Source organism: Bacillus rossius, chromosome 12 (assembly GCF_032445375.1).
Source record: "Bacillus rossius redtenbacheri isolate Brsri chromosome 12, Brsri_v3, whole genome shotgun sequence".
Taxonomy (NCBI): Eukaryota; Metazoa; Arthropoda; class Insecta; order Phasmatodea; family Bacillidae; genus Bacillus; species Bacillus rossius.
In genome coordinates, this window is record NC_086339.1 from 8,369,788 (window position 1) to 8,391,925 (window position 22,138).

A 22,138-nucleotide genomic window follows, 5' to 3' on the forward strand; every position below is an offset into this window, starting at 1 on the left:
CATGGGAATTATGCATAAAGTGATGTTTTTTACATCACACGCCGAGGTACAATTAAACTTCACGTGACAAATAATACAACACTACTCAAAACTGCTTGCCTCACAAGCATTGTAACAAACAAAGACGGAACTCAAAATACCACATGCATGACATAGCTAATGGATAACAGATACAGGACAAAGCTTTGTCTTAACATTTAATTTTATTACCTGTCCTAACATATATACTCCCTGATTTTATTTCAGAAAAAAAAAAAACATAATTCTCAAACAAATACAGGTTTCCCCTTATGTTCGATACCCTAGTCTATTTAATTTATGTTTTTTTTCGGATATCACAGGGATGAAAACCACAACCACAACCCGAAAAGATCCGAAGTTTACCGAAGTAAAAGGTTAGGTTAAATTATGTTAGGTCAGTGTAATAAATAATAGTTCTTTTTTTTTCTCGGGAGGTTTATGTTAAGTTATCGTAACTAAAATAAGAGGTTAGTTAGGTTAGCGTTATTTCAAATACTCTATGATCGTAAAATCTTTCCAATGCGGTGCAAACTTCGGGAAACTTCGGAAAAATTCGGAGAACTTCGGAACTGTTCGGGTGTGGCTCTCATCCCTGTGAACTGTATGCATCCCAAGTGTTTCCCCCCTTCAACACGTAGCTAAGCAGTATGTTATAGCTATATTTATTTATCCGTGTCGAAATGGATTTTATTTGAATGCTAGTTGCTGGAAAGGAAATTCGCCTCGTGCAGGCGGTGATATCGGAACGCGCCTCCCAGCAGATGAGTGGACATGGCCCGCTGTTGCGCTGTCGTGTGGGTGCAGGGGTCCACGACCTCGCCCCAGCACAACTGATAACGCACGCCCGTGGGTCCCAGAGCTTCTGAAGTCGTGGCTGAGGCGACAGCCCCGGTCTCGAATATGCTCGTCCGTGAACGTGAACAGTTAGCACATTCACGCGAACATCTGATCCAAGCATTTTTTATAGAGTACTTAACATTTCCTAACTCCATTCGAGTTCAAGGGCGGATCCAGAATGAGGCTCAGGGAGGGGCCACATAATTTTTTTAACTAATTTTAGTTTATTTTGGATTGAAATACCGAACAGTAAGTTTAGTATGGTCTTAATAAGCTTGTTGCTCTATTTGACAGTGGGTTGGAAGCTATATAATAATTTTGTAGTTCTTATTTAGTCGTGTGCATTTGATTTCTGGTTCAAATAACGTCCTATTATAATTATACAGCACTGCAGTAAAATAATACTTTAGTAATTTTGGAAAACTATGATTAGGAAAATCAGAAATTATTCAGGGTTCAGGGCGGGGGGATGCTGCTATGCCCCCCCCCCCCCCCCCCCTTTACTGGATCCGCCAATGATTCGAGTTGGATGTTGTCGTTGCTGAGGATAAACGAGACGTTTCTTCAACCTCGTGACCCGAACAATTTCGATCCCATCCCAAGACAGTAATGTGACATACCCTCGCAAATTTGCCCTGAACACTTTTGCGCCCAGCTGGGAGTGCAGCCCATATATTATTTTATTTATATTAATTTTTTTGCATGCAAAATTATAATTTAGTTCTTTTTTATCACACCAAGTCAGTATAACTTGCAACGCACGTACGTAAATACACGTACCTTCTTTTTTTTTTTAAGTTTTTGTGTGTTTCTTTTTCATTTTTTTCCTAACCTAACTAAAACTATGTGTATTTGGGAGGGGAACGTGTTAGGGAGGGACCTAAGTGCGTCTCAGGCCGAAGCCTATACGCCTAGTCATGCTGGGATTAGCCATGCAGGGAGAGGGTCGCATGCATCATGTGCTAGGAGGGGATTGGCCAGCCATGGCAGCGATTGATGCCATGACTAACTCCCCTCGCTCAAAAATAAATCTAGACTATAACTAGAGATAGATTGGATCCAGGTAAAAGCTGCATAGACACAGGGAAAACCCCGGGCACTGTCATGCGGGGTGTAAAATTTGCATGCATCAAGTGTATGAGAATACAGGAGACAGAGGATGGTCTGGATGAGTTTTTCATTTTCCTCAGCCCACCAAGTATTTGTGATCCCCCTCCCCCCTGGCTCCGGCCCGCAGCTGGCCGGACGCGCCCGGAGACAGAAGACAGAAGACAGAAGACAGAAGACAGGAGACTCGAGGAAGCCGCCAGGGAGTGACTTCTCGCGGCAGCAGCTGCGAGTAGGGCTTATCTGGTGGCTCGGGCACGCGCGGTCGCCGCGGCCTTTGTTGCACGCGGCCTTTGTTGCCGGCTCGCTTCGTCAGCGAGAGAGAAAACCCCAGCCGCGCTCGCCACCGCACGGAGTGGTCGCCGGAGTGGTCGCCGGAGTGGTCGCCGGAGTGGTCGCCGGAGTGGTCGCCTCGAGGGGAAACAAGGGTCGGCGGGCAAACACTACCCCGGCACACACGTGGTGCGCAGAGCTGCAGGAAAAAAACAACGCGATTTCAAAACTACTCAAGATATCCGGGTGGGGGTCTGCTCACGAAAAGCATTTAAGAGTTCGCCGAGGGCCGAAAAGTACTTTTGATTTCGGATTGAGTTTTTAAAACTGTAGTTTCAGAAGAGTTCAAAATGGCTAAAACGCATGTTTTCACAGTAATTTTTAATGCGTAAAACCATCAGTACAGATTCTTGAAACCACTTAAGGGACTTACAATACACCTTTATCTTCATTTTTCCCCCCGAAAACTAATGTTACGGTCACCGCTCATGTGCACGACGAGAAGACTGCGCGCCAGTCCAGAGGAGACACCGCGCTAGAAGCACCAGCGAGCGTCGCGCTTATCATCCCGCCTCACTAACACAGATACACCCCTGACGAGGCGGGGCCCTTAACAGCCTCCGCCTGTCTCTACACACGTGAAGAGCTAGGTAAAAAAAAAAAAACCCACGCGGTTTTAAAACTGCTGGAAGATAACCCGAGTCGTGTCTGTTTACGAAAAACCATTCAAGTATACGCTGAAGGCTGATGGGTACTTCTGTTTCCGTGTTTCGTTTCCAAACTGTATTATCATAAGAATGGAAATGACTGAAACCTGTGTCTTCAACATAATTAAAAAGGCAAGAAACACCCGGTAAAGATTCTTGAAAGCACTCCAGAGACATGCATTAATCACCCCCCCCCCCCCCCCAAATAGGTAATGTTATCGCTCGAATCCATGATCTGTGCCAGCGATGGTCACCGTCACTAATGACCTCGCTGTCGTCCAAACGTAGAGCTCAATAGTGAGATCATTCTCCTCAACGTTTGGATCTTAAGTCCACCGCGGAATCAGCCCAAGGCGCGGAAAGTAAGTGGTTGGATGTTATAGCTAATCGCGAATTGAAATCGCGAAACATATCCTGTCTCCTCTACTTTAACGACTCGCGCAATTTGCCGAGAGGCTTATCTCAGTCGAAACAAGCGGGTTCTTAGAAGGGCTTACGGGGGCTTGAACCCGCTGTTCGTCGGGAACAATGGAGCTGGATTGGCGGCGGTTATCGCCCGTCATTCCTGACGTCACAGCAGAGCCCACCCGTGTCGCTGCTGCTCTCATAGAGCTGACACTACAGTCTGTGTCACTCAGGCTCCCCACACGGCAATTGGGCCCGTGGGTCTATGGGGCCCGAGAAGGAAAGAAGAAACAAATTAAAACAAAAAAAAGTAGATAATTTTAAAATAAATCATAGAAAACAATTAAACAATCAGGCCTAATTTTAGTTACCGACGAAGTATCACACCAGAGTAATATTATTCGGAATATGCTGTGCGTACAGAACGTGTCTGAATCTACAACTGCGAGTAACAAAACCACCACCAATTGACGTGACACCATGTTACACTCATTTATTTGCCATTATTCAACATAAATTTACGTTGACAATCTAAACACTGACTTATAACTAGTTTCAATGTGTGTTTGAAAAATAATTGTGATTAAGGTTAAGAATTAATATAACTAAAACAATATACATAGAAGGCAAATTTTTTTAAAATCTTTTTAGTATAAAAAATGGGGGGGGGGTCATCATGACCTCTAGCAACGGGGCCCACAGAATTATGTCGGGGGCCTGGTGTCACTCCGAGCAAATGACACCCACTATTGCCACATTGGTGCTACTTTGCTTGTTAACATTTAACATTATTATTTCGTATACTATCGATGATTATGATAAGTTTCATTATAGTTTAATTTGCACCAATTTATTGTTTTTAAGTGACTTTCGATAGTTATTACAGTCGTACAGTTAAAGTACGAAAGGAAAATTTTTAATTCTTAACTCCAATTATTATTTCACAGGAGAAACTATTTGAAGCATTCGGAAGTTATTAATAACAAGGCATTCCGTTAATTAATTTCTATGGTCGACCACATTTCAAATGTTCTATATTGTAAGATATTTTGAAAAAAAAAATTATGAGATAAAAATTGTTGAAACCAAGATATCGTCTTTTTGATCAATTATTTTAGACGAGAGAATTGAATATTATCGGATGATGCTCTTGATGGAATACAACAAGAAACTGTATTTCCAAAAACATCATTCCGAATTTTACTCCTAAAAATAACATTTTCTTTAATACATTTGAAATGTAATTGATCCCGTTACTTGTCCTGGTTTATATCCTATTTACTGTGCCCATGTAATTGATCCTGTTACTTGCTCTAGATACTATCCCATTTACTCTGCATGTGTAATCTATCCAGTCATTAGCTCTAGTTGGGGGAGCTACTGGCTTAATGAGCATATTTGAGGATGCTAAAACATATCATGGTTTGGTGACGGGAAAAGAGGTAATTGAATTTCTTGAAATTTTGAACGAAAGTTTTCAAAGAGAGAGAGAGAGAGAGAGAGAGAGAGAGAGAGAGAGAGAGAGAGAAACGCCTGTTTCCGGCCTTTGTTCTGCAGTAGACCACGTTATTGACGACAATGTTACTTGCTCTAGTTGAAATCATATTTACTTTAAACGTGTAATGGCTCCTTTATACTGGAATCCAAATAATGTGAAGATGGCGAAGCGACAGGACATTTTCGGGTTACCTATTGTGAACACGTGGTTTCCACTCGCGCGACAACCAAAAATGAACGATTATATATGAAATGTTTCGTCCTGTTACATAGGCACCAAACATATGAAAACCATCAGTGCTTGCAGGTATTTTTGAAAGATAAGATTGAGAGAGTAATTTGTCTAATTCAAATTTAACATTCAATTGTAAACAAATGCGTAAACACATTTAAGAGATTTGGCTTCCCCACACCGAGCTGCGATAAGATAAACAGAGGCGTCGTCAAGTCAGTGTACTTCCGCGGCGTGAACCGCCTTCACCAAGTTTAAAACCAGTTCGGTTACGACACGACCCGCTCATTCACCTCGCGAATAAAGTGAGGTTATGTCACTGTTATGTCACGTGGGACGGGTTTGGAAAGAGCCAGCCACCGCGGTGATCGGCCAGAAGAAAGAGAAACTCTCATTTCAAGAGTGCTCGAGCGGAGAAGGCACATGAGGACATACACTTCGCGGTGTATCGAGACTCCGCAGTCATACTCCAGGGATGGCAAACTATCCATTAGCTGCCGCTGGTGTTTGCCTCGAGCCACACATGGTTCACACGACCAGGAACTACATACGTGCAGTAACTACCGTCCAATCACACACCAAGACGAAACAGTTGTACGAATGGGAGACTTATAGGTAAAAGAAACACCTGGAAACGGCATCGCCACTACTTACGACGTCAGCGCGTGACTAGCTTGTGCTTCAGAACGAGTGCGGATGGCTAGAGGTTGACTCGAAGTGAAGTGCCTGGTGCGTTGGGGCGAAGATGCGTGTGGTGGGCGAGCCGGCGTCGCCCTTAGCGCCGCGCTTTCAGAGCGAGTGCGCCCATATGGGGAAACGTAACCACGGAAAGCCGAGACAATAGCGTAAGCAGGATTTCATTTGGGAGGGGGGTTTATAAAAAACTTGAAGATTTCGGGGAGGGGGCTTTATAGAACTTGAAGATTTCGGGGAGGGGGTTTTATAGAACTTGAAGATTTCGGGGAGGAGGGGTTTATAGAACTTGAAGATTTCGGGGAGGGGGGTTTAGAGAACTTGAAGATTTCGGGGAGGGGGGTTTAGAGAACTTGAAGATTTCGGGGAGGGGGGTTTATAGAACTTGAAGATTTTGGGGAGGGGAGTTTATAGAACTTGAAGATTTCGGGGAGGGGGCTTTATAGAAATTGAAGATTTCGGGGAGGGGGTTTTATAGAATTTGAAGATTTCGGGGAGGAGGGGTTTATAGAACTTGAAGATTTCGGGGAGGGGGGTTTATAGAACTTGAAGATTTCGGGGAGGGGGCTTTATAGAACTTGAAGATTTCGGGAAGGGGGAGGGGGTTATAGAACTTTAAGATTTCGTGGAGGGGGGTTTAGAGAACTTGAAGATTTCGGGGAGGGGGGTTTAGAGAACTTGAAGATTTCGGGAAGGGGGAGGGGGTTATAGAACTTGAAGATTTCGGGGAGGGGGGTTTAGAGAACTTGAAGATTTCGTGTAGGGAGGGGGGGGATGCATCCCACAATCACCCTCCCCCGCCCTGGCCGAGTTGAAGCTGTTGAAGCCGTGTTCCGGGCAGGGGAACAGCGGGCCGGAACGCGGAAGAAGACCAGGAAAGTAGTTCCTCTCCCGCCGACTGTATATTTAGTTCGGCCGACGGCCGCCTGGCGTCGCGCCAGCTCCCGGTCCCCGGAGGCTGCTGTCAGGTCGGAGGACGTGCCCAAAGGCAGCGGCGCCGGCCTTGCAGTCGAGGCGACCCTGGTTACAACACCGGCAACAAAACAATGGGAATGAACACCAGTTGTGAGGCGGGATGGTAAGAGCTTCTGGCATATAACGCGGTCTCTCCTATGAACTGGCGCGCAGTCTTCTCGTCGTGCATAACATTATATAGCGGAGAAATGAAGATACCTTGTCCTTTGAGTGCTTTCAAGAATCTGTACCGAGTTTTTCATGCCACAAAAAAAAAATTGCAAACAAGCGTTTTACACCCTTTTTCATTCTTCTAAAAACAAGGTTTGGAAAACGATATCCGGAAAGAGAACTACTAATCAGTCCTTATCAAAAGCTTTTGGTAAACAGACAGCACTCTGATATCGTGAGTAGTTTATTTTCTTTGGTTCCTGAAGCTCTTCACATCGTGGGCGAGGGTGACGTCATGAGGAAAGGAGCAGTGGCGGAAGCACTGCACGGAGGAGACGGGAGTACCACGAGAAGACCCGCCGGATCACGGCAACGTCCGCCACGCTTCCCGCCCGCGCAACACCCGGGCTGGACTCCCGCCGGGCCTTTGTTTGGGTTTACGCGGACAATGTGCACTGTTGATGGAAAGCGGAAGAATTGGATCGTTATATTCATGTCATCAATTCAAAGTGCCGGTCAATATATTTTGTTCTTTTTATTTCAACTGATTTTCATGATTTCGTATAAGAAAATCCTTCAAAGATTTTATTGACTCATGTGACACGATTTAACAGGTTATTTTTTAAAATCGTTACCATTTATACAACTAAACCTTAAGATAAATTAACACAACCATCGTAGAAATGTAAGTAACGGGTTGGCTGAAAATAAAAATTGTTATATATATATATGTGTATATATATATAAACACACACACATACACACCTATATATATATATAACTTCTGCACGTACCTGAAATGAACTACCCGAGTCAATCAGACTTCCGAATTTCCTTTTCGTGTTTAAGAAAAAAAAAAATATTTAGGTATTTGCTTAGCTCCGATGATCAAGTTTAGATGTGGTATCAGTAAAGTGTGATTCAATATGCGTGAATGTGTGTCAATATGTATGACTTACTGTAAGGAATAAGTAATTTTTTAATTTGTTTTGGTCTTATTTTTTTTATTTAAATGTTTTATTTGTGTCATAACATAATTTAAAACAGTTAGAAATACAGATTATATAAAAAAAATGTATTTAAACCTATCGGATGTATACATACTATCGTATGTATGTGTGTGTTAATAATACGTTAGGTAAATCATTTTTATCTTATGAGCTAATTTTTGTTGTTATTTTTATATTCGCTAGTGATTTGTAAATTTAGGTTTTATTTTGTTGTATTTGTAAGTATTCTTAGTTTATTTTCTCGGCTATAGTTGTTATTAAGCTAATCTTGCAGGTACCTACGTTGTAAAGACGTGAGTGGTTGGTTGTAAGACCTGGCGTCACGCTGTGGTCACTTGGAAGAAGACATCAAAATAAATGAAACAACAATGGGCTTGTCCAGGCACGGGTCAGCTCGCAAGTCCAGCGTCCCACAACCAGAGACTCCCTCGCGAGGCGCACCCATGTCCTTCGCGGCGCTGTTACCGACGACTACCGCTACCACTTCACAGCGACACCAGGTAACGGTTTCTAAGGAAAGTCCACCGCTACCACTTCACAGCGACACCCGGTAACGGGTTTCTTCGGAAAGTCCATCGCTACCACTTCACGGCGACACCCGGTAATGGGTTTCTTCGGAAAGTCCATCACTACCACTTCACAGCGACACCCGGTAATGGGTTTCTTCGGAAAGTCCAATTCTACCACTTAACAGCGACACCTGGTAACGGTTTCTTCGGAAAGTCCATCGCTACCACTTCACAGCGACACCTGGTAACGGTTTCTTCGGAAAGTCCAATTCTACCACTTCACAGCGACACCCGGTAACGGTTTCTTCGGAAAGTCCATCGCTACCACTTCACAGAGACACCTGGTAACGGTTTCTTTGGAAAGTCCAATTCTACCACTTCACAGCTATATCCGGTAACGGTTTCTTCGGAAAGTCCAGCGCCAACAACGACCAAAATTTTAAACAAATCGCACCGTGCCGTTTTTCTTTAAACTTGTACTTTATGCAACGGAAACATTAAACTAACACCTCAAACTGCTCGTTTTAATCTGTTGCCAGCATTTTTTAAAAACTGATGATATATTGCTTCCATAGCAATTATCTCTTTGTGAATGTTGTCAGTTAGACAAGTAAAACTGTTGGAGATACCATTGTATGTAAGCTAAGTGATAAGTCACGTAGTCATTTCCGCCCAAATTGTTCTGTCAAAGCTAATGTAGTAACCTACAATACTGCTACTTTACTGCATAAATATTCGTTACAGAACATCAGGAACTCCACGCGTTATGCATGGAGTTTATTAAAATAATTCATAACACAAGTTGCTATCAAAAGAAAACGACCAAAGACAAAATCCCAAATCAAATTTTAGTGTGTACGTAGACACATACACACGTGCTGCAAGTACCCACTTCGCTGTGTTTGTTGGTCGTTATTTATTTATAATACAATTTATTTTGTATAAATGACATATGGTTAAAAGACTTTTCTTTTAGCAAAAATATTTCTCGTCTTTTAATTATTTTACATAAAAAATTACATACTAAGTAAACACAAATACCTTACACATACTAAATTATTTAATTATTTTGCCCACACGGATGCAATGAATTTAAAAATTCTTGTGGGTAATGTACGGTGTCTTCTTGATCCATGACGGTGTCAGTGGCAAGGTAGTATACGATGTCACCTAGTAGTTTAGACATTTTGTCGTTGATGGCGTCAACACATATTCCTGGCAGCTAAAATTGATCTCTCACACATCCATTTATAATTTTTTTTTCATGGATATTGGCCACATCCGGATACTCTTTAGAGATATGTTCTTCAATGTTGGTCACGATCTCACCAAGGTCTTCATCAATGGCAATTATTTTGTCTGATTCAGGTACTTTCCCCTCGCCAATCAAAAATAGCTTTATTGGTAAATCTGTGCTTCCTCCACACAAGTGACTCCTCATGTTGGTATTCAGCTTCAAGGATTCGACAGACTTCCACAACGGGGAAGATTTTATGCAAGATTTAATAATATCTGCTCTAGTTCCCCTAACTATTACAGGCAATATTTGTCAGAAATCACCAGAAAACATCAAAGTAATTCCACCCATAATTTTATTTGAACTTCTGGTGTCTTTGAGAGTTGTTATCTAAAGCCTCCACGTGAGCTCTATGAGTCATAGTGCACTCATACCATATTATTAGGCTTGCATCTTGCAAGACCTTGCCCAATGAGCCATTTTTACGGACAAAGCACACACTGTCTCTTTCAAGTGATACTGTAAGGGGGACGTTTAAAAGTGGAACGAGCCATCCTTCCTACTGTCAATTGTGTGACAGCGGTACATGTCGACGCAACAGCTATGGCTATTTTTCCTTGTAACCTAACTGTCGCTAATATTAAATTGGTCACAAAAGTCTTGTTAGTACTGCCTGGAGCATCTAAAAAAAAAAGTCAGCTAAAACGCTTTTTAAAACAGAATTATAAGCGAAAAATTGATCACTTACTAACTTGGGTTTATATTTGGAAATATATTTAATTCATTTAAATCATATGGTCTCCGCAAAACTTCTTCTAGAGAGTCCATATTATTATTATTATTATTATTACTATCGCGAATAGGCGCCGGGAATCCGAAATATGCAAGAGTTTTTTTTCTCGCATATCTCATGACTTTTATCCTCTCGATGTAAGCCCTCAATTGTACATTTTATCATTGTACTACATTAGCGAGTCATGATCTTTATTCATAACTCTATTTAATATGTTTTCACACAAATTATGACATGTTTTCCCCCATAATTTGGTTGGCTCTGATAGATGGCAACATAATAGGATGATAACCAAATAGCTTCATAAGGCTTAATATAGCGACCATTAAGATATTTTTCTACCTCATCGTTTTATTATCGTGCAAAATAAATGTGGCTTGATCATAACCTTTATGAATGTATTTGCATATATATTTTATATCTTTGACTGACTGGCAAAATTCCACGTTAATGTGTGCATTTAATATTCGTAATTAAACTGGATTATAAAGGTCAGCCCACCTAATGTCTACATTTATTTCAGTTTCCCTCACATGCAATACACCTGTATTTCCCCCGCTATTTGGAGCTCTACGTCTATAGGTTGAGTAACCATCATCACCAGTTTGTGTCTCAGATATAAATCTCGTTGGGTATTTTTTGGAACCCATGTTTTCTTTCATACACGGTGATGCTTGGTTATTTGGTCCACAAGGGCAATGGATCATGTTTTTCATTACAATCTTGTAAAGTCCAGGATCTTATTGTTTATCTGGTATTTCAGCCCATATTATGTCATCTATGGAACCTGGTTGCATTTTGTTTGTAAGCCATAGCAAAATGTGATCATACGGTAAACCACTTTTCTGCCATTCAACAAAGGCCTTAGGGTCAAAAAATATATTTTTTGTTAGGAGGTCTACTAATTTGTTGAGTTTTAAATGGAAAACTCTTGAAATCGAATATGTCTATCTTGCGATTTTTGATATGGAAATAACTCAATTTTAATCTCTGACAATTCTGTATTACAGGTGAATGTGATAAAAAGATCTGGTCTCCCAAAGTTTCCAACATATGTCATGGCATTTTGGCTTTTTTCATTGATATATCGTGGAGATCGGTAAATGAAGAAGGCAATATAACATACTGAACTATATTATAAATATTAACATTTTGATAATTTAACAGCGTCTCATAGATGTATATATTCATCAGCTCTCAATTTTTTGATTCCTTCTTATAAATTCAAGCAGTTCAGATATCATTTTTGCTTCTATATCGACACAATATTTATTAAACAATCCTCTGAAATAATGTAAACTGTTCATATAATTTGTTCTTACCATAAGCCTGAAAACATAAAATTGCATACATGATACTGTCTTATATCGTGCAGCGCCGGTTTTTTGTTGTTGTTGTTGAATGTTGATGCAGTACCCATCATCTCCTTCTGGGAAGAGCAGGGGATACTTTAGTAGTGGGTCATACGATCTATGTAACTCAGAAACTCTTTGAAGACGACCATCTTTAGTATTTAACACAATATCTCTCGAACCTTTATCTTCATCCACCAAAAGAATAGCTACTTCGTCTACAGTTGGCGCATTATACTTACCACAGTGATCATTGGGAGGTTTTAAATCAGCGTGGGTAATTAGTTTCAGATGGTGCGCTGGTCTTGTTTTCAAGATTATATTTGAAACTTTGAATATTAAGATCGTGAAGATCTTTTTGCAAGTGGTCAATAAGGTCAATAAGTATACTCAGATTTAAATTTGAACACGAAGATAGCAGATCAGCTTGGGAAACAAAATATATTTGCAAAAAATTCGGGGTCCGCACTTTGAGCAGGAAGTAAATGTTCTACCAAGTGGTAAACTTGTCCGTGTATCTTGATTGTAGGCATAAAATTCCCCGCGCGAATTTCTTTGGCATCAAATTAAGTCATTTGAAAGAGTGTGTTATATTGTCTTGTATGACTTAAAAAAAATGTTTTGAGTCTGAATGTATACCTAATACTTTTCAAAACTGGTGTTGGGTCCAGGATTTTAGGGATATTTACTTTACCACTGTTGTAACATAAACCGGGCGCTTCAGTTTTCCATTTATATGCTTGGCAATTGTTGCAAATATTATTCATTCTACCAATGTCAACATCGTTTATCTCGGAATAACCTACATTATAGTCATAAACAAATGCCAAATTTAGTAATTTGATTTGACTACGTGCTCTAATAACATTTAACCTCGCTCGTTGTTGGGTTGAACGCTGTAAATATTCAACACTTGATTCTCAAGCACGGTTTGCGGAAGTTCGTACATTCTGTTCAGTCAAACGCTGAAAACGTTCAGCACCCGATTCACTAAGCCGGTTTTGTTCGGTAATGTTACGTTGTCTGTCCAACCTGTTCATACGCTCATCTACCGTTTCATTTTCACGCAAAAGTCTAAACTCTTTGATGAATTAAACAAAATAATAAAAACAGAAAAAAATCTGGTATATATTTTACTTGAAGAACTATTTTCTTGGCAGAAGAATATTAAAGTTTGTCAACACAATTTGAAAAAAAATTAAGATAGCAATTTCAGCTTTTTTTGTTAAGAAAATTATTTATACTAACATATCTATGGAACTACCAGTAGGTACTGTTTCCCACCTCCCACCACTTCGCATCGCCCGCTCAAGCTATTACATCGTTTTCGCTTAGCGTTCTTTCTGACTTTTATCTTGTTGTTTGGCTCCTAAGAGTCGTAACGTGATGTTAAATAGCCTATAAACTTCCTCACGAAATGAGCTATCAAATGCAAAAAGATTTTTCTAATCCGACTGGTAGCTCCAGAGATTAGCGCGCTCAAACAAACAAATTAACTCTTCAGCTTTATTACATGTATGTGTTGAAAATAAAGATCAGCTTGTTTGGACAAGAATGATCCAATCGAGAATGTCGCATGAAAAAAAACCATTAAAAAAAAGAGAGAAACGACTATAACGAACATAATCAAGGACATAATATCTAGGTCAACAGGTGTGGAAACAAAGACAACAAACTATAAAGAAATAACAAATTATAAAAATAATTTTCTTATAAACCATCTATTTATCCTCAAGGCACATTAAAAACTAATGCTGACACGGTTACATAATTTATGTATAAATTACCTCAAAAAGTATCGAATCGTTCGTTAACATATCACAATCACGCTTTTACTACAAAGAGCAGCACAAGCAAAACGAGACCAATTTGACTGTGTGGCAGGCAACACAAGCGGAGTAAACCGTGGAAGAGATATGGAAACATCAAAACCCTTTTATTGATCAAAATAGGTCACTAAGTTGTTCTAATAAGATCTGAAATATACCAAGGCTCCAATATGTGGTAAAACAACACGTAGGCCTGCCTGCGTAACAAGCACATTACCACGATCAAAGAGTTTTCATTTGTAGTTAACCTAGCTTAATAAGACTGCCTTGTTAAACTTCGAAAGTAACCAAAGTCCTGTTTCAATTGTCAGATCATGTACACAAAATCGTCACTTGGCGCGATTACCTGTACAAACAACATAACGCATTTCGTAAAAAAAAAAGTTATGTGGCGCAAGTCATGATAATTACGAATAATTACAATCATGAATATCTGTTGTAAATATATTTGTAGTACAACGACTTCAAGTGAGGTATCGAGTTAAAACTTTAGAAATAACCCTTAAATAAACGTAATGACAAAAAAAAACTTAAACAATCAACATGGCGTGTGAGATCGAAACTTAAATAATCATAATGTAACTTTCCAAACCTCGAGTTGACGTAAGTTTTCTTTTAGAAGATTGAAATAAATCGTATTTATAGAAAATCCCCTCCAGAAAAAAAAATATTGTATCCGTCAATGAAATGATTTGGTGCAATGAACGTATCACAACAATGAGCTGCGATGCGACTTGTCTGGAACGCGCGAGAGTAGCGCGCGGCCAAGCGACGCGGTAGCGATGGCAACACACATGTTCGCTCACCTCGGCACGTTCTTCATGGCGGCGGTTGCTAGTCCCACGAGTCCCCGCAGCTGCACGCACGCGCGGCCAGCCGCGAGCCGCCACTCCGACCCACCGCGCAGGCGCGCGGCCCGGCAAGGTCGCGCTCCTGCGCATGCGCGCACACTCCCCGCAACAAGCTTTCACCGCGCGCCGCGGCCGCGATCCGTCCCGAACGTGCCCGGAGTTCCCCGATCGCTCGCTCGCACGTCTCTACTGACTCTCTCGTTCCCGCCAACAAACGGAAAGAATATGAAAGCAAACAGCAGGGAAAAGTGTAACACCCCCATCACCTCTCCAAACGAATTTCAGCTTACGCTTTTGCAACTACCGAAAGTAGCAAGACGTCACTGCAAACACTACAACTTGAAAATGTTAGACAGCAGAAAAAAAAAATAATTCCCTGGGCTTTGATAATTTATGTTTATAATGGAAATAAATTGATAAATAATTTGATTTCAACGTGTTGTTTTTCTTTCACTGTGCGAAAGTTTGACAAATGAAAACGTGATTTGTAAAATAAAAACAATACATAGCGGCATTCTATGCACATAAGCTGTGCATCGAAGTTTTCAGAACACTAATCAGGAGTGTACACAGAATTTAATTTCGGGGGAAAAAAGAGATTCACCTTTACCTCTGTTTTTTTTTTTTTTTTTCATTATTGGTGGGAATGATATATTTTTAAAAGTATTTCTCCACCATGCCCCCACCACAACTGAGTAAGCCTCTGTAATTAATGTACTGGTGGCACATTTGACATAGGAGTAATCGGACGACTATTGGCCGAGTCGTGTCGCATCTGATTGGTCACTGTCCCACCGTGGATGATCTTGTTTTGGCCGGGCCTAAACACCTGGCCACTGATTGGTTGGTTGCGTTCTGTCGCATAGTTTAGTTTTGGGGTTGACAATGAAAGTAGACGTTAGTTTTCCCGCCCGGGGCTGGGTCTACGTGGATAGAACGGGGCTGACACTCATCATAGGAATCTGTCAGCCTGAAGAATATGAGATGGAGCGTGGAGCAGCGACGGAATGAATGGTTGGGGGGGGGGGGAAGTGGGAGTACCACGACAAAACCCACAAACCACGGAAACGTCCGCCACAGTTCCCACTTGCGACAAATTTGGGTTAGACCCTGCCGAGAATCGAACCCCGGTCGCTTTGGTGGAAGACGAATGTTCTAGCCGACCATCCACCGCGCCTCCCTAGTTCGGGGTAAACAAGGCAAAAGTGTTACCTGGCAGAGAGGAGGTGTTTTGGTTGTAACGCAGTGTCTACGTTTCCGCTCATCAATCCATATGCAAAACACAGTCTCAAACTCATTGACAGGTCACTGCACTTTGGTGTATGTGGGTCCTATTTTCTTATCGGTAACAATGCATGGTTCTGAATCCTATCAATCAATTTTCCTAGGAAATCACAGTCTGCACACACGTTACATTACTTTATTTAAGTAGGATACCAGATGTGGGGATAAAAGAGTAACGTAATTGTTGATTTTCGGTGGTATGAATTTGAAGCCTATCTTGAGATAATATTATACTCGTGAAATAATCAACTGTCTTAACATACACGCAGGCATTTCCAAACTCTGGGTGCTTTTTCATCACAGGGGCGAGTCTGCTAGCTACTCGTTGGCGAGTAGGCGTGTATTAATTGTTTCATGAGTTCCTATTACACAAAGCTAGCAAAACTCGCCAACTCGCTAAGTAATCTGCTGTCCATTTTTTATTAGTCATCACAACATATTAAACGATATGATTACAGAATAATTATATTTTCATCATTTTTCTACTAATGACAGAATAAAAAAAACGTACACGAATGTTACCGGCCGACGATAAGTTATTCAGAAAGCAGTGAAATAAAGATCACTCATCGTATAAAATAATGACAAAAAGGCTAACTAGCCTAGACAGTGATATTTAATTTTGACAAGTTTGGTAGCAGCGAGTGGATTCAAGCGCGAGTAGATAGTTTTTTTTTCCCCCGCCCAGCGTAGCTGATCCCGTAAGTTTCCAAAATGACCCGCGGAGTCAATAGACGCTTTCGCTCCGCGCGGACAAAAGACTGTCAGTCTAGCGGTATGAATACACAGCAACTCGCCCAGCCCAGCTCATGCATAATCAATCACTGTCGAATGGGGTCACCGAGAGAAGGTATGTGCGTCTGCGACAGGGAAAGGATGGCCCAATTTTGCTTTCGAGCTGTCAGAATTTGTTGACAAAACCCTGACACGATTTTTTTGTACAGTATACGTTCGATAAAAAATACGTATTTTGAAATGTTCCATTCTGTATTTTGTACTCAGCAGGATTATTAATTGATCAAATACGATTTTTCTATGTTGTTTTTAGAATTTATTAGATTGTATGTAAATCCCCCCCCCCCCCCTTAACACCTCCTCCAAATGCCTCATGTTGTGTCTGATGTGTCAATAATATTTTTATTGATTACTCTAAAAATAAGTTGTATTGATATAAAGTGTAAGATAAAGGTTATTGTCATTTTCACTCTGTCAATGTCAAAATGAAATGAAATTAGCAATTTTAAAAATATATATTGTTAATTTAATGTCAGGGAGAAGGTTTGCAAAGAGAGATAAATATTCTGGTGGTAATGATTTTATATGTTTATTCAACTCCAACAAATGGAAAGAAACCCTAACAATTAACGAACACACGAACAGAAGAAATATACGACTCCTAATAATTTTATTAAAAAAAAACAACAAATAATCTTACAACAGAATAACAAATCATTATTTCTTGTTTTCAAACAACACGTAAACTGTAATGATAAACATTTAAAAGTATCTGAAGAAAAAATAAAACAAAACTTAGCATGTCTGTCTTTTTTAAATGTATGAAATTAAGGAGCCAACAATAGCACAATAGTTCACTGACAGAGAAAAACAATAGTAAATCGGATGAAACAAAGACAGACAAATATCTACATAACTGCATACAATCGTAGATCCTCTAAATTGGCTATTTTAAGTTTATTGCACAGTAATATTAACTTCAGCTTGTCCACAATAGCACACATAGACAAGAAAAGAAGCTTCCATTTCATCAAATGTAATATAACAACATATTACATTTTAAAAACTAATTAACAATACATTATTTAAATAATTCATCATACGAGTGAGATACATGTATCATTTTAAAATTTATTTTCCAATCTTGAACTTTGTGCTATAGCTAAATATGTCTTAGAATAGTTTACATTCGATATTGTTCAGTGAACCAAACTGATAATGTCTAAATTAAGATTTATTTTTTTAGCACATTTTATAAAATATCCTCCAATTGTGTACACAGGCAACAAACAGTATATGGTTATGCTATACAATTTCTCAAACTGGCACATCAAAGTTTTCTCTTTGGTACCCTTTTTAGAAGTATGTGTATAAGTGTTCTCCACGTTACTAATTCTCATTTCCGTTGAAATTAAATGTTTTATTTGACAGAAAATTTATAGAGACTTTCAAATTTTATGATTCCAGAGCGTCAGGAATGTTACCCAGGGGGGGGAAAAATATCATACGATAAATATGTTACAATCTGTTTAAGAAACAGTTTTAGATTTTATTTGAATAATTAAATTAGGCTTTTAAGGTGCTTGAATAAGTTAAGTAAGGGTTCCATGTTGTGTCACTAGTGATGATTATAGAGACAGTTATACTAGCAGAAAAGATTGGCTCTTTGTCACACTTCGAATCACTGGTTTCTGTTAACAATGTTTCTTTCCCTATTATTCATGTAGGATATATATATTTTTAAACACACTGTGTTAATGCTTTTGAACAGTCCGTTTACTATTGGCTAAGGTCGGTCCCACACTCGACTGGGCTAATGACAGCGCCCTTACTGTACAACTGAAAGCTTATGATTCACCACAACAGCAAAGATAGGCTACAGTGTTTTGGGAAATATCTTGATACGAAACGTCTTTGTGAAACACAGGGTAGCTCCATATATTGGTTCCTATAAGCGAGAATAACTCATTGGGCATTAGGCCCAGCCAATCATAATTTGGTAGCTGTACTGTCGACATCTGAGCTTCGTCTGCGAAATTACAACTGTTCTTTTAAACAGAAGTCCACCGACCAGAGGAAATAAAAAAATAAAAACGCAATAGGCAGGGATGGCGACTCACTGCAGAAAAATTGGTCGATTTGTTAGGCTTCATTGCACTTCATTTATGTTTACACAATTTTCAATTACAAAACGTACGTGATTCGTCCGAAAGTAACTAGGCCTACATCCTGTCAAAATATCATTTCCAACCAAAAACAGAGCGAAGAAAATACCGTGTTTTGCAGACACTCTTTGTCCAAAAAATTTCGTGATTATTCTTTCTCTCTAGCTGAATGTTGAGACAATATTATATGTATTTTTTAATTTTTTTAGGGCCATTATGTTTTTAAAATTGATCTTGGTGTCATTGCTTTCATTTTTATATAAATTCAGTTTATTCATAATACATATACGTATACAACAAATAAGACTAAGATATTCATTTATACCCACTTATTTCAAACAAAAAAATAGCGTATTATTATTGAGTATGACATGTTGCATTTTTTTAAATATAATAATTTGTTATGAGCAGGTCTGGGAAAGAATTACTAAGAACAATAAATATATACGGGCAAGCATTTGTGTTTTTGAAAAAAATAAATGTATCAACATCAGTGATTAAAAATTGAATTAATAAGAGACACTCAAGATCAAAAAAAGCTAAATTATTTTCATCCCATCCATTATTCCTTTACATACTTTTCGTTACAAACTTAATTGAATTTAACATAATTAAATATATTTCTTGAGCTACGTTTTGTTAGAATTCAAGCTGGTTTCAAGTTTTACTTGCATCTCGGTGCTGTATAGCATATTAAGTTGTATCTCTGTGTTATATAGTGGACCGACACGCTTTTCGGGGTTATTTCGACTTTGTTGCAATTTACCATTAGGGACACCTGTATTTCGCGAATACATTCCGTGTCAAGGTATTTCACAAAATACTGTAGCTTTTCTCCTGTGGTTATTGGCTGCGGTCGGTGAGAGGTGTCGTCCCGCTCTTGACGGGGCCAATGAGAACGTGGTCACCGTACTGCTGCACGCTCACAATTTGCCATGACTCTTAGAAAAAGCTACAGTGTTTTGTGAAATACCTTGAAACGAAATGTATTCGCGAAATACAGGTGTCCCTAACCATAAAATATTGTCCATAGCTACTATAACCTATAGGATAGAATTTCCGGAAATATCTTGGCACGAAATATGTTGGCGAATTACAACTGTCTCTATTGAAGAAATGGAAACTATGGTAAGAGAGGCTGCTGGTAGCAGCAGAACTGGAGGAACAAAGGTGTCTGGCCAGGACAAACATCATCGACACGTGTTCTTCCTAAACTACCAGTTGTCTACTGATACAAGCAGTTCCACGAAGGAAATAGATGGGACGACGTTTAAACTTCACCTCTTAGCAGCACGACATCACAAAGTTCTGACTGCACTAGAAACATCGCGGTGATTCAACGAGACATCATGAGATCCTAGCGTTCTTTTCTGAAAAGCCTGCACACAACGTAAGAGACAGAGAGAGAGAGAGAGAGAGAGAGAGAGAGAGAGAGAGAGAGAGAGATGGAAATGCATGCTCACCACACACTTAGTCGTTACATACACGCTATGACTATTTATTTTTGTAAGTATGTACAACAATTTGAATATATGCTTCACATGCCTGCCTCCATTGCTGCCAATGCCCAAAGAAGTAACAAGTAGGTACATGATGTCCAGTCCAACATTTCTTCGGCGTCCTTCGGAACGTCTTCTTCGTCGGGTCATGGCCGTTGGCACGATTTGCACACACCCACACACCCAGATACATTCTCAGTACACATCATCGACAACTAATTTGGAGAGTTACAGTTCGTCCTTTCTCTTAAACTTCCGAACAGTTATATCTGCCGATTGTTCTTTTTTTACTACGCATCGCCAATTAATACACCCTAATGCATTGATCATAAATAAGGATAATCATAAAAAACAATGAATCGACTTCTGATCTTTTTTTTTTTTACAGTAGACTACGTCTTCAACCTGTATACACTCCAGCGAATAAAATTTCAAAACAGACGCAACACTCGGCCGAAATCTTTCCGATCTCCGCCACCTCGCCGCTGCAGACACTATTCCCGCTGCTCGTCGCGCACGGAGCTGATATGTTGGAGAGACACCCGCCCACGTGACTGCAGACTCGCTGGAGCACACAACCTGGGGTAATACTGGATCTATCGCGGTGCTTCGGGCCGCCACGTCGGGGGGCGCTCCGAAACGCGCCGTCCGCACGCTACTGCGCACTACAGGGGCCTACAAGCGATCTCCTCGGGGGTGCAAGGAGTTCAGTTTTTTTTGTTTATTTTTTTTTTTTTGGCATTTAAGTACGGGTTTTGGGGGAGGGGGGGACGCGGGGCGCCTACTTGTACTAGGACGCGGCGGAGTACCAGTTGGCGGGGTTCTTGAGCGCCTCGGGGTACACGCTGCCCGCGGCGGCCGCGCTCTTGCCGGACGGGTGGTACAGGTGGAAGCCGGCGCCCGAGGCGGGGTGGTGGTAGAACTGCGACTGGTCCAGCGACGCCGAGGCGGCGTAGGCGGCGTCCAGGGCCCCGGCGTGGTGCACCGCCGAGTACACCTGCGGCTTGAGCGGCAGGGGCTGCGCCGGCGCGTCTCCGCCCAGGAACTGCGGCCGCAGCACCTCCGGGTAGGCGTCGAAGTGCGCGCCGGCGCCGCCCTGCTGCGCGTGGTGCGTCTTGTCGCGCGGGCTCACCGACGACGGCGGCGTCATGGCCGGGTGGTAGTCGACGGCGTAGCCGCCCGAGTAGGACGACACGAGGCTGCCGAACGCGTCGGGCTTCTGGCCGAGCGCGAACTGGTGGTCGCCGTACGCCGAGGAGCCGTCGCTGCCCGGCGGGGTGGGCAGCGGGCCCGCGGCGTCGGCGGCGGCGTAGTAGCCGGCGCCGGGGCGCGCGCCCGCGTGCACGTTGGCGCGGATCACGCTCTCGCGGTTGGCGTAGAGCTGGCGCAGCAGCGCCGAGGCGGGCAGCTGCTGCTGGTGCGCCAGCGAGGGGTGGTGGTGGTGGTGGTGGTGGTGCGCGCCGATCCACTGGATCGTGGAGCGCTGCTGCTGCTGCTTGAGCAGCGCGTCGGCGCTGAAGTCGGTGGGCTGGTGGGCGGCGGCCGGAGGCGGCGACGCGCGCGGCAGGTGCTTGGACATGGCGTGCTCCAGGTCCTTGACGGTAGTCGCCGCGGCGGCCTCCCCTGGGCTGGGAGCCGGAGCCCCGGTCGCCGACGAGTGGCAGGACGAGGAGGCGGGGCTGAGCACGGCGACGCGCGGCGGCGGCGGAGGCGGCTTGCCGCGCGCGACCTCCTCCTCGTCCTCCTCTTCGTCCTCCTCCTCCTCCTCGGAGCTGCAGCAGCTGCTGTCGTCGTCGGCCAGCTTGCGCTTGCCCGCGCGCCGCGGCGCCTGCTTCTCGCCCGACAGCTTCTTGAGCGCGCGGATGCTGAGCCCCGCCGCCAGCTGCAACAGCGAGCCCCGCTCTGTCCTCCCTGGTCGCCTCGGGCCAGCGCGACCGTGTACTTGTACTCTTCCTCGCACATGCAGCCTGGCCTGGC

The 22,138-nt window shown here is 41.9% G+C and overlaps 2 protein-coding genes across 2 annotated transcripts in view; both read right to left on the reverse strand.

The window, feature by feature from the left end:
* LOC134537478 (major facilitator superfamily domain-containing protein 8) overlaps nt 1–14,552 on the reverse strand; it is a 35,816-nt gene extending 21,264 nt beyond the window's left edge. The window contains exon 1 of the mRNA XM_063377953.1: nt 14,434–14,552. Coding sequence (XP_063234023.1) covers nt 14,434–14,450 — 17 coding nt within the window. The 5' untranslated portion in view covers nt 14,451–14,552. The remainder of the gene's footprint in view (nt 1–14,433) is intronic.
* A 1,101-nt stretch (nt 14,553–15,653) lies between these two features.
* The window catches only part of LOC134537479 (protein trachealess), a 504,924-nt gene continuing 498,439 nt past the window's right edge, over nt 15,654–22,138 (reverse strand). The window contains exon 14 of the mRNA XM_063377954.1: nt 15,654–22,043. Coding sequence (XP_063234024.1) covers nt 20,952–22,043 — 1,092 coding nt within the window. The 3' untranslated portion in view covers nt 15,654–20,951. The remainder of the gene's footprint in view (nt 22,044–22,138) is intronic.